We start from the raw sequence: 12,835 nt of genomic DNA, 5'->3' as shown, positions 1-12,835 counted from the left end.
GGCTGCTGGGAGATCTATTGTTGCTGGGGGATCTCTTGATGAGGGAGGGGTCTATTGTTGCTGAAGATCCAATTATTGCTAGGAGGAATCTAGTGTTGAGCGAGGGGTCTATTGTTGCTGGCTTCTGGAGATCTATTGTTGCTGGGGGATCTCTTGATGAGGGAGGCATCTATTGTTGCTGAAGAGCCAATTGTTACTAGGAGGGATCTTCTGTTGAGGGAGGGATCTATTGTTGCTGGCTGATCTATTGTTGCTGGGGGGATCTCTTGATGAGGAGTCTATTGTTGCTGAAGAGCCCATTGTTACTAGGGGGGATCTACTGTTGGGGGGGGGGCTATTGTTGCTGGCTACTGGCAGATCTGTTGTTGCTGGGTGATCTCTTGATGAGGGAGGTGTCTATTGTTGCTGAAGAGTCTATTGTTACTAGGAGGAATCTAGTGTTGAGCGAGAGCTCTATTGTTGCTGGCTTCTGGAGATCTATTTTTGCTGGGGGGATCTCTTGATGAGGGAGACATCTGTTGTTGCTGAAGAGCCAATTGTTACTAGGAGGGATCTACTGTTGAGCTAGGGGTCTATTGTTGCTGGCTGCTGGGAGATCTATTGTTGCTGGGGGATATCTTGATGAGGGAGGGGTCTATTGTTGCTAAAGATCCAATTGTTACTAGGAGGAATCAAGTGTTGAGCGAGAGCTGTATTGTTGCTGGCTTCTGGAGATCTATTGTTGCTGGGGGGAATCTCTTGATGAGGGAGGCGTCTATTGTTGCTGAAGAGCCAATTATTACTAGGAGGGATCTAGTGTTGAGGGAGGGGTCTATTGTTGCTGGCTGCTGGGAGATCTATTGTTGCTGGGGGATCTCTTGATGAGGGAGGCGTCTGTTGTTGCTGAACAGCCAATTGTTACGAGGATGGGTCTACTGTTGAGGGAGGGATCTATTGTTGCTGGCTGCTGGGAGATCTGTTGTTGCTGGGGGGGATCTCTTAATGAGGTAGGCGTCTATTGTTGTTGAAGAGCCAATTGTTACTAGGAGGAATCTAGTGTTGAGCGAGAGCTCTATTGTTGCTGGCTTCTGGAGATCTATTTTTGCTGGGTGATCTCTTGATGAGGGAGGCGTCTATTGTTGCTGAAGAGACAATTGTTACTAGGAGGGATCTACTGTTGAGGGAGGGGTCTATTGTTGCTGGCTTCTGGAGATCTATTGTTGCTGGGGGGATCTCTTGATGAGGGAGGCGTCTATTGTTGCTGAAGAGTCAATTGTTACTAGGAGGAATCTAGTGTTGAGCGAAGGTTCTATTGTTTCTGGCTGCTGGAAGATCTATTGTTGCTTGGGGGATCTCTTAATGAGAGAGGGGTCCATTGTTGCCGAAGAGCCCGTTGTTACTAGGAGGGATCTAGTGTTGAGGGAGGGGTCTATTGTTGCTGGCTGCTGGGAGATCTATTGTTGCTGGGGTATCTCTTGATGAGGGAGGCATCTATTGTTGCCGGCTGCTGGGAGATCTATTGTTGCTGGCAGGGGTCTATTGTTGCTGGGGGTGATTTTTATGCTGGTTGCAGGGGATTCAAATTCCATACAAATTACTTAACACCAAAAAATTATATGTTCTGTATTCACTAAAAGGGGTAGGTGGGTAGACGGTAGAACCAAAGGAAGGTGCTCGCAGATAGGTAGGGGGCAGAGACAAGGGGTGACACCGAAGGGGGAAGTTCCTGCACCTAGTCTTTGAGGGAAAAAAAAGCCCTGCTCACAAAGAACTTCAGTAACAAAAGCATATCAAGGTCCAAAGCAACCTGGTCACCAAATCAGCTCCCAAATGTCCCAAATGACTGACGGGTTTGGAAGGGTGATCCCCTCTTCCTCAGAGCCAGTCTTGGAGGTTGCAATGACAGTCATAATGCCACAAATAATTGTAGTCACATGATGTTACAAAAACTCCTCTCAAAAACCGCCTTTCATCTACTCCATCATGGAAGCACCTTCAACAAGGCATGCACAGGCCAATCATAGAGTGTGATTTGGTCTATATCACGGGTGTTGCCAGATGTACAAGTTTACGTCATCATTCTCACCCACTGATGGGAGGAGTTTTTGTAACATCATGTGACTACAAATATTTGCTATATTAACCACTTCCCGTCCGGCCGCTGTTTGTAAACGGCAGGACGGTGGCACTCCAGGGGTGGGTTGCCATTCCTAAACGTCACCCGTATTTTCAAGCCGTGCGTGCTCCCTGGGAGCTTGCAGCACCGCGATGCGGTGCCTGCTGTGTCCTCCAACACAGTGAAACACCGATCGCCATACAGGACCTCTGTGCGAGGTCCCAATCATGTGATCACTGATTGGCCAATCAGTGATCACATGCAGAGTAGTAAGCATGATGTTACTTCTGACTTCATTGCTTACTACCTGTGAAATCTGTGAATGATCACAGAGGTCACATGTTACAGGGCTATTCACAACATCCTTGTACCGTGTGACAAGATATGACCAATCACAGCTCACACAGTATTTCTCAATGGCTGCAAGAATGCAGCCAGAGAGAAGGAGAAATGATTGCTTTTACAGCCTTTATGGGTGTAAAAGCAATCAGTGTAAAAAAAAATCTTCATCACCCCCCACAAGTAGTACAGTGTCACCATGGTGACACTGTACTGCTAGGGTGACAGTATGTTAAAAAAAAACATAAATAATAATATAAAAAAATAAAATAAAAATGTAAAAACATTTTTTAAATTATAATTTTTGGTTATAAACTAAATATTTTTTTTTACTAAAAAGATAACTGAATAAATTTTGGCCAAGATTTATTATGAAATATTATTTATTTGCAAAATGTTATAAGAAAAACACTTTTTTTCAAAAGTTTTGGACTTTTTCATTTATATAGCAAAAAAAAATTAAAAATCCCAGTGGTGAATAAATACCACCAAAACAAAGCTTTATCTGTCTCAAAAAAATGCTAAAAAATTCAAATGGGTAAAGTGTTGCATGACCGTGCAATTGTCATTCAAAGTGTGATAGCGCTGAAAACTGAAAATTGGCCTGGACTGCAAGGGGGTGAAAGTGTCCGGACTGGAAGGGGGTGAAAGTGTCCGGACTGGAAGGGGGTGAAAGTGTCCGGACTGGAAGGGGGTGAAAGTGTCCGGACTGGAAGGGGGTGAAAGTGTCCGGACTGGAAGGGGGTGAAAGTGTCGGGACTGGAAGAGGGGGAAAGTGTCGGGACTGGAAGAGGGGGAAAGTGTCGGGACTGGAAGAGGGGGAAAGTGTCGGGACTGGAAGAGGGGGAAAGTGTCGGGACTGGAAGAGGGGGAAAGTGTCGGGACTGGAAGAGGGGGAAAGTGTCGGGACTGGAAGAGGGGGAAAGTGTCGGGACTGGAAGAGGGGGAAAGTGTCGGGACTGGAAGAGGGGGAAAGTGTCGGGACTGGAAGAGGGGGAAAGTGTCGGGACTGGAAGGGGGTGAAAGTGTCGGGACTGGAAGGGGGTGAAAGTGTCGGGACTGGAAGGGGGTGAAAGTGTCGGGACTGGAAGGGGGTGAAAGTGTCGGGACTGGAAGGGGGTGAAAGTGTCGGGACTGGAAGGGGGTGAAAGTGTCGGGACTGGAAGGGGGTGAAAGTGTCGGGACTGGAAGGGGGTGAAAGTGTCGGGACTGGAAGGGGGTGAAAGTGTCGGGACTGGAAGGGGGTGAAAGTGTCGGGACTGGAAGGGGGTGAAAGTGTCGGGACTGGAAGGGGGTGAAAGTGTCGGGACTGGAAGGGGGGGGAAAGTGTCCAGACTGGAAGGGGGGGGAAAGTGTCCAGACTTGAAGTGGTTAAAATTATCTTGGCAACAACCAAGATTGACTCTGAGGAAGAGGGGATCGCCCCTCGAAACCCGTCAAGTCATTTGGAGGGTTCTCTCACGTTTGGGAGCTGACTTGGTGACCAGGTCACTTTGGACTTTGATATGCTTTTGTTACTGAAGTTGTTTGTGAGTATATATTAATTTTTGAATCAATCAAGCCACCTCCCATGGTCGCGCGCCCTCTCCTACAATTTTACAATGCCCTATTTCTGTTGCACCCACCCCAGGCTAAGCTTGATTTCCACAGAGCTTGGGATTCCCAAGGCTGCTCATAAGAAGGGCAGCATTAGGAAGAGCATTGGTAGAAGTCTTCAATGCCACAGCAGATTGAGTGGCTTCCATGCTGGAAAGCTCTGCTTGCTCTTGTGCTCCTGGCCAAGCCACGTCCCCTCCAAGCTGGTGTTCCAGCCATCAGAACTGACATATACAGTACGGCAGGCTGAGGCGTCGATGGACCACCTGTCAGCTCATGGTTGCCCAGCATGCCAGGTTTCTTACCACAGGTTGCGCCATGTACCAGCACAAGGTCATCCAGTGCCCAGGACGAAGATGCCAAACTTCTCATTGCTCCCTGTAGCAATTGTACGTACAAATATGGACGCGAACATCCATCTTGTTAAAGATCCCCCATTTTGTGTCATTTTCACTCCACATCAGCTCCCTCTCTGTTGAGTGACACATGGTCTGTGTGTGCTGAGTTCAGGAGTGCACAGGACACAGCTGGATATCCTTCATGGTTGTAAACCCAATTAGCTGATTCCAGTGTGTCTGGCAAACTCTTGTCTGAAGCTGATTGTAAAACTATTAACCTGTCAGTCACTGGACTTCAAACACATTCCAAAATAGCAGTAAAATATATATCCCATGTGAAAACACTTTTTCATACAATTTTGTAATTTCTCGTAGGTAATACATACCATAAAACAAGACATATACTCAGAGAGGTCATTTTAATACAAGTCACCTGATACCTTATACCCCTAGATTACGTCTACCCGAGAGCAGAAAGCGATATCTAATAAAAAACAGAAAAAGTACGAGCGCTGGATAGAAACCAGAGAGCGACTAGCATGAAAGGCAAACACCAGAAGCCTCCATAGTAGATATATAAATAAAACATGCAGCGCTAGTACAAATCTAAAAATGAAGCATGCAATCTTAAAATGCGATAATCAAAAAAAGAAAAAAAAAAAAAAACAACAAACCAATCATTGCTTGATTATATACATAAAAGGGATGATAATATGTAATTGGCATCCAAAGATGTGATCAATGATGATGAATATATACAACCAAAATTAGTGTTCTGGAGTGCACTGTGAAAGCTTTCAAGGCAAAATAGTGAGAAAATTGGTGACTTCTGTGACTATGTTCATCATAAGGAGATGAGTGTAGATTGCACTAACCGGAAAGCGCAATTTAATGCGCATTTGAGTAATTAATAACCAACTCCTGGTCATCCACATATGGAAACTGGATCTCAGCGGGGATCGTCTGGCCTGCGTTAGCTAGGCAAGTATCGCACACTCAGGGTCTCCAGGTACCAGGGAAAAGCAATCTTCTCTCCAGCAGGGGGAGCCTGTCTCACCATTCATGCAGTAGCCACCAGGTCATCCAGTTATGCCTTGAAAAGGGGGGGGGGGGGGGCTCGGGAGTAACGAGCCAGAACACAGAAGAATCTGATAGTGTAGTACTTTATTAGAAACCACGGGGGTATATCGTACAAGCATAAACTCACATGTTGCAGTTGAAAAGCTGGCAGGGAGAAATCAAAATGGCGCCGGCCATCCACGAGGGCCATGCGGTGTGACGTCACAGGATTTAGGGCACCTCCCTAACGTGTTTCGTGCTCTTGCACGTTCTCCAGTTTCCATATGTGGATGACCAGGAGTTGGTTAATTATTACTCAAATGCGCATTAAATTGCGCTTTCCGGTTAGTGCAATCTACACTCATCTCCTTATGATGAACATAGTCACAGAAGTCACCAATATTCTCACTATTTTGCCTTGAAAGCTTTCACAGTGCACTTCAGAACACTAATTTTGGTTGTATATATTCATCATCATTGATCACATCTTTGGACGCCAATTACATCTTATCGCTCCTTTTATGTATATAATCATGCAATGATTGGTTTGTTGTTGTTGTTGTTTTTTTTTGATTATCGCATTTTAAGATCGCATGCTTCATTTTTAGATTTGTACTAGCGCTGCATGTTTTATTTATAGAAAGCGATATCTCCTTAACCGTCACAGCCAGATATGTCATATGTGATGTATGTGATGTCTGGGCGTTCAGAATATCGTTCTGCATATTATCCTGCCAGTGGATAGGATGCTACATATACTTAGGGAAGGTTATTGACCCTGGTATAACTTGGGAAGGATTTTGGTTCTAGCTTGGGTCTCTGCCTAAAATCCCCTCCCCAAATGAAACAATTGGCCCTTGGCTTCAGAGACACCCCCTGCTGGGGAACTACAAAATAGGCTGTCAGGCCTGAGAGAGGGAAGATGAAGAATTCTCCCTTATAAACATCAGGAACCAACTTGGGAGAACGGTACCCTTTTGTTCAGGACCTTGATCTGCCTAAACCAAGGACTCTGGCAAGTACTCTACCTCTCTAAACATCTTTCTGTTATCTCTCTGTTGTGTTATTGCTCTCTGTATTTATATATATATATATATATATATATATATATATATATATTGGCTACATCTTTTTCTGTAACTATTTTTATTGCACCATTTTGACCTTTTTAGTAATAAATCCTATTTTCTGAAAAGTGTTGAACTGTTTCTAAAGCTCTTTAATGCAAACTAAGAATCCTTGTCTCTGAAGAGCGCTACTGTGTGTTTTAAACTTCTGCATACATCTGCCTGCGGTGACAGTGGTATACAGACGCTTATTCAAACATCATAGTGTTACTGCTAAGACTGGCGAGTTTCCTCCTTCTCTGTACAAAAAGTAGGTGTTGGCAGTGTGAAGGGTTAATTGCGTCATTAACCTGACCCGGTAACAATCACTCTCAGGCTGCGGAACATAGGTTGTGGTCCAGTGAGCTGGAAAATCTTTGTGCGGGGTGCAGCTGAGCGTGGCATTGTTACGCACGTGACAGCGCGGTTTTAGATTGGCTAGTCCTTGGGTCACAAGTTGGTGAGAAGGGCTGGGAGTCTGACACCGCGACCGTCACACTCCCCCCCAAGATATGTATTGCTGCAACAGAGATCCCACTCCACTTATCTCAGCATCATTGTGCAGCTCCGGATCTGCAATCAGGTTTTACGTGGACCCAGAAGTGCGCATTGACCTTCCTGCTGCTTGTTCTATGAATCGTCCAGTCTCCTCGTGGTGATTATGAATAGCACTGGACCAGCCAGAGACACATGGAGGAGAGAAAGAGCAGCAAAGAATTGTCAAGGGATTTGAGAACAAAAATGGTGGAAAAGCATGGACAATCTCAAGGTTACAAGTCCATCTCCAGAGATCTTAATGTTCCTGTGTCCACTGTGCCCAACATTGTCAAGAAGTTTACAGCCCATGGCACTGTAGCTAATCTCCCTGGACGTGGATGGAAGAGAAAATGCGATCAAACATTGCAACGAAGGATTGTTGGAATGGTGGATAAAGAACCTCGATCAACTTCCAGACAAATTCAAGCTGACCTTCAGGCACAGGGTACAACTATGTCCGCTCGCACTATATGTCAATATCTGAATGAAAAGGGACGCTATGGTAGGAGACCCAGGAGGCCCCCACTGCTGACACAGAAAAATAAAAAACCCGACTGGACTTGGCCAGAACTTACTTGAGGAAGCCAAAATCCTTTTTGGGAGAATGTGCTGTGGACAGGCGAAACAAAATTCCAGCAAGGGTAGGGCTTCTCTCCCAGGTGGATACGCTCATGGACGACGAGGTGCGACCGGACAACAAAGCCTTTCCCGCAAACGTGGCAGGTGAAAGGCCTTTCCCCGTTTGAGTCCTCTGGTGGACGGCAAGAATAGAGCTCCGGGAAAAACACTTGCAGCCCATCATTCTACTGTTTTCAGAAAAAGCAATGAGGCCTTCAAAGAAAAGAATACAGTCCCTACAGTCACACATAGTAGGGGGTCACTGATGTTTTGGGGTTGCTTTGCTGCTTCAGGCACTGGATGTCTTGACCGTGTACATGGCATTATGAAATCTGAAGACTACCAAAGAATTCTGGGGTCGGAAAAGTTGAGTCTCCAGTGCCAGAGTTCATGGGTCTTCCAGCAGGACAATGACCCAAAGCACACGTCAAAAAGTCCCCCAAAAAATGGTTTCAGACAAAGCGCTGGAGAGGGATGAACTGGCCGGCAACGAGTCCAGATCTCAATCCCATAGAGCTCCTGTGGAGAGATCTCAGAACAGCAGTTGGGGAAAGGAACCCTTCCAATCTGAGAGACCTGGAGCAGTTGGGAAAAGGAACCCTTCCAATTTGAGAGACCTGGAGCAGTTGGGAAAAGGAACCCTTCCAATCTGAGAGACCTGGAGCAGTTGGGAAAAAGGAACCCTTCCAATCTGAGAGACCTGGAGCAGTTGGGAAAGGGAACCCTTCCAATCTGAGAGACCCGGAGCAGTTGGGAAAAGGAACCCTTCCAATCTGAGAGACCTGGATTAGTTGGTGAAAGAAGAGCACTCCAAAATTCCAGTAGAGAGGTGGAAGAAACTCATTGATGGTCACAGGAAGCCATTGATTTCACTTATTTTTTCCAAGTGGTATGCCACCAAATATTACATGGAGAGTGCCAATCATTTTGTCTGGTTCATTTTGGGGGTTTGGCATGGAATGGGTCAGATTTGGATTTTTGTTTCTCCACTTTTTTGTGTCATATCAATACAAACAGAAGCAATAAACACAAGAATGCTGAAACATTTGTCATTGCAACAATTTTCTGGGTGAAGTGGTGTGTTATCTGACAGGAATGCAGGGGAGGACAAGATTTTTGGCCATGACTGTAACCGTGACCGTGTTGAAAATCAACATAGGCTGCTATTTATATATTCTCCACAAGATGGTGGCATGCAGAGACAGGAAGTGATGTAAAATAAAATCAGGAAGTGATGTAAGTTAAAGACAGGAAGTGATGTCAAGTATAAATAGGATGTGCTGTAAGCTGCAGAGAGGAAGTTCTGGGTGAGAGGTGAGTGTGGAGGAAGTAGAGAGGAGGCATTGCTGGAACTGGCAGCTGAAGAGGTGAAAACCAACTTATGGTGAGTGGAAATATTCTATTGTTCCCTTGAATCCAATTATTGCTGGGGGCATCGTGTCCTTTAAGTTCTTGGGTTGTTGTTACTGTCAGATGGAGAAGGGTTAGAACCTCTACCAGAATATTGTTTGTCTGTGTCCCCATTGAGCTGATGTCCCTTCATGTCCTTTACTCTTTGACACTTATCACCCGGACAGGAAGTGAGGGAAAATCTCCCCAATCCCAACACAGAATTCCTCATCACAGGTTCTAACTCTTCTCCAACCTGAGCAAATCTAACATTGAAGGTTTCAGTGAGATTAACGAGTCCTGTAATATATTCTAAGAAGGAGTCTGAGGTGTCAGAACTATGGAGGAACTCTATGCGGACATCATTTCTCCCGGTACAGTCCAGATAATTCTCAGTTTATTATCCGCCTACAGAGAGGAGAGTCCAGTAAAGTCACACGACCATCTCAACGAGGATGGACATGGACCAAAGTCGCATGACTGAGAGGATATTGGACCTCACCCTGGAGATCATCTACCTGCTGACCGGAGAGGTGAGGAGGATTCTGGGAGGTCACATGACATCACTCTCATCTCTATTAATAAAACAGAGCTGACCAGAGAGGTGAGGAGGATTCTGGGAGGTCACATGACATCACTCTCATTTCTATTAAAACACAGACCTGGCCAGAGAGGCGAGGAGGATTCTGGGAAGTCACATGACCTCATTCTTATCTCTATTAATAAAACACAGACCTGACCGGAGAGGTGAGGAGGATTCTGGGAAGTCTGTGGTGATAATTGTTACTTTCTCTCTATACTCAGGATTATAAAGTAGTGAAGAAAATATCTGGAGATCCATTACCACCCAGCAGCCGTCTTCACAGGACATCACCCATCACAGGGCCTCCACCTCACTGCCTGACAACAGAGGGACCCAGTGCCAAGAAGATTCTAGAAGTCACCCAAAAGATCATTGATCTGCTGACAGGAGAGGTGAGTGGTGCTGGGAATTCTGGGACATTCTCCAGTAACAGACAAGGGATGTGTCTGGATGGTGACTGTATCATTGTGTGTGTCAGGTTCCTATAAGGTGTCAGGATGTCACTGTCTATTTCTCCATGGAGGAGTGGAAGTATTTAGAAGGACACAAGGACCTCTACAAGGATGTCATGATGGACAATCAGCCGCCCCTCACATCACCGGGTAAGAGGAGACTTTATTGTAAAGGAGAGAGCAGTACGGAGGGTCCACCTAGATCCCCCATCATCTGATAAACACATAGAAACAATGGATTCAGTCAGTGTGTGTGTTTCCTACAGATGGATCCAGTCATGGTAACCCACCAGAGAGATGTCCCCGTCTTCTGGATGCCCGGGATTCCACACAGGAAGGTCACACCGTCCCACATAAGGTTTTGTAGAAAAAGAATGAATATCTGATCCATCTCTGACATGCTCGTGTTGTCACAGCTAATGTAATTTTTATTGAATATTCAGGTTATAGACCAGAGTGATTGGAAATCTGCTGTTAAAGAAGAGATAATAGAGGAGGATGATGAGGTTGGTGAGATGGAGGAGTTTTCAGAGGGACAGAAAGACCCCTTCAAGGTTGTCATGATGGAGCCATTTATTGGTATAGACTCACCAGAGAGATGTCCTCTGTATTCCTGGGATTCCACACAGGAAGGTCACACCATCACTCACCATCATCAGGTAGATGAATCCAGTAATGGGAATCCACCTGAGAGATGTCCCCGTCCTCTGTATTCTCGGGATTCCACACAGGAAGATCTCACCATCCCTCATTATGATCAGGTAGGCGGGTCCAAAATTATCTTGACGTGTAAGGTCCCATACTTATGGACCAAAGCAATGATCCTCTCTCTTTCTCTCTTTTTATTCCTTTTATCTTTGGGGTTTAGGATGAAGAACTGAAAGACCTCAAAGTTGAGATTAAAGAGGAAGAAGAAGAGATGTTGGTGAGTGGAGATCAGCAGTCTATGGAGGAGGAATTTTCTATACACATGGACACAGGTAAGTTATAAACACTAAAGGCAGAAACAATTTATATTTTTAATTTTATTCAAAGTATGTATAACGTTTGTATTTTAAAAGGCATATCCATCATTTCCAGAGCCCCCCCCCCCCCCAAAGAAAAAAGAAAAATCGATAACTCCCTGGATCAACATATTAGTATAATTTTCCAAAAAAATAGTAGTAACAGTTTATTTTACATTTAGAAACATATCCACTTAAGTCATATACTGAGCCAGCTACAATCATTTGTTGTGAAAGAATATTCCATAATTTTACAGCTTTTACAGCAAAGAACCCTTTTTATATTTAGAGATTATACTTTTTTTTTTATCCTGTAATTACACACAATCTGTGCTGTCCTTGTTCAAGATGGGGAACTTTACATTCTTCAGTGAGGAAATTATTACAAGATTTCAGTTGTTGACAGTACAAACATCATCGATGTACCTAACCCAGGGCCCAATGTTCCCAACAAATGAGGTGGAGGTATTTTATAACATATAGTATACATGTTTCCATTTCTCACCAAAATAAGGTAATCCTTGCATTTTCCACACTAACAGATGTTCCCAACAAATGAGGAGGAGATACTGGACACCATATGAAAGGTCCATTTCCATTCCTCAATATAACGTCATGTTTCCAACAAATGAGGAGATACTGGACACCATATGAAAGGTCCATCTCCATTCCTCAATATAACATCATGTTCCCAACAAATGAGGAGGAGATACTGCACACCATATGAAAGGTCCATCTCCATTCCTCAATATAACGTCATGTTCCCAGCAAATGAGGAGGAGATACTGGACACCATATGAAAGGTCCATCTCCATTCCTCAATATAAATGTCATGTTCCCAACAAATGAGGAGATACTGGACACCATATGAAAGGTCCATCTCCATTCCTCAATATAACGTCATGTTCCCAACAAATGAGAAGGAGATACTGGACACCATATGAAAGGTCCATCTCCATTCCTCAATATAACGTCATGTTCCCAACAAATGAGGAGATACTGGACACCATATGAAAGGTCCATCTCCATTCCTCAATATAACGTCATGTTCCCAACAAATGAGAAGGAGATACTGGACACCATATGAAAGGTCCATCTCCATTCCTCAATATAACGTCGTGTTCCCAACAAATGAGATACTGGACACCATATGAAAGGTCCATCTCCATTCCTCAATATAACGTCATGTTCCCAACAAATGAGAAGGAGATACTGGACACCATATGAAAGGTCCATCTCCATTCCTCAATATAACGTCATGTTCCCAACAAATGAGGAGGAGATACTGGACACCATATGAAAGGTCCATCTCCATTCCTCAATATAACGTCATGTTCCCAACAAATGAGGAGGAGATACTGGACACCATATGGAAGGTCCATCTCCATTCCTCAATATAACGTCATGTTCCCAACAAATGAGGCGATACTGGACACCATATGAAAGATCCTGCCAGTAGATCTGGATCATTGGGTAGTTTTCCTCCCTGGCATTTGGGGGCTCGGATCACTCCCTGTATCTCACAGGCCACACTCTTGTATCTGGCAAAATCTTCAGTTGCTTCGCACCATTTTTCTGGTGTCACTGCATAATATCTTCCTAGCTCTCTGGGGGCACCAACTCACAGGACCCTTTGTTCCTAATAGAAACCTGACTTTGGCATTAGTACCCCACATGGACTTGCACTTAATTTTTTTTTTTTCTTTCAGGTGAGTTCTA

The 12,835-nt window shown here is 44.6% G+C and overlaps 1 protein-coding gene across 1 annotated transcript in view; it reads left to right on the top strand.

Annotated features, from left to right (window-relative positions):
* Positions 1 to 12,835, top strand: part of LOC149453363 (uncharacterized) — a 60,450-nt gene that overhangs the window by 25,837 nt on the left and 21,778 nt on the right. The window contains exons 11-17 of the mRNA XM_089688632.1: positions 8,982 to 9,072; positions 9,511 to 9,610; positions 9,882 to 10,052; positions 10,139 to 10,262; positions 10,379 to 10,470; positions 10,556 to 10,873; positions 10,981 to 11,092. Coding sequence (XP_089544758.1) covers positions 8,982 to 9,072; positions 9,511 to 9,610; positions 9,882 to 10,052; positions 10,139 to 10,262; positions 10,379 to 10,470; positions 10,556 to 10,873; positions 10,981 to 11,092 — 1,008 coding nt within the window. The remainder of the gene's footprint in view (positions 1 to 8,981; positions 9,073 to 9,510; positions 9,611 to 9,881; positions 10,053 to 10,138; positions 10,263 to 10,378; positions 10,471 to 10,555; positions 10,874 to 10,980; positions 11,093 to 12,835) is intronic.

Source organism: Staurois parvus, unplaced genomic scaffold, assembly GCF_062004578.1.
Source record: "Staurois parvus isolate SC_StPar_1 unplaced genomic scaffold, SC_StPar_1.0 ptg000449l, whole genome shotgun sequence".
Taxonomy (NCBI): domain Eukaryota; kingdom Metazoa; phylum Chordata; class Amphibia; order Anura; family Ranidae; genus Staurois; species Staurois parvus.
The sequence above is the reverse complement of the archived record's forward strand: the minus strand, read 5'-3'. Positions and strand labels throughout refer to the sequence as shown.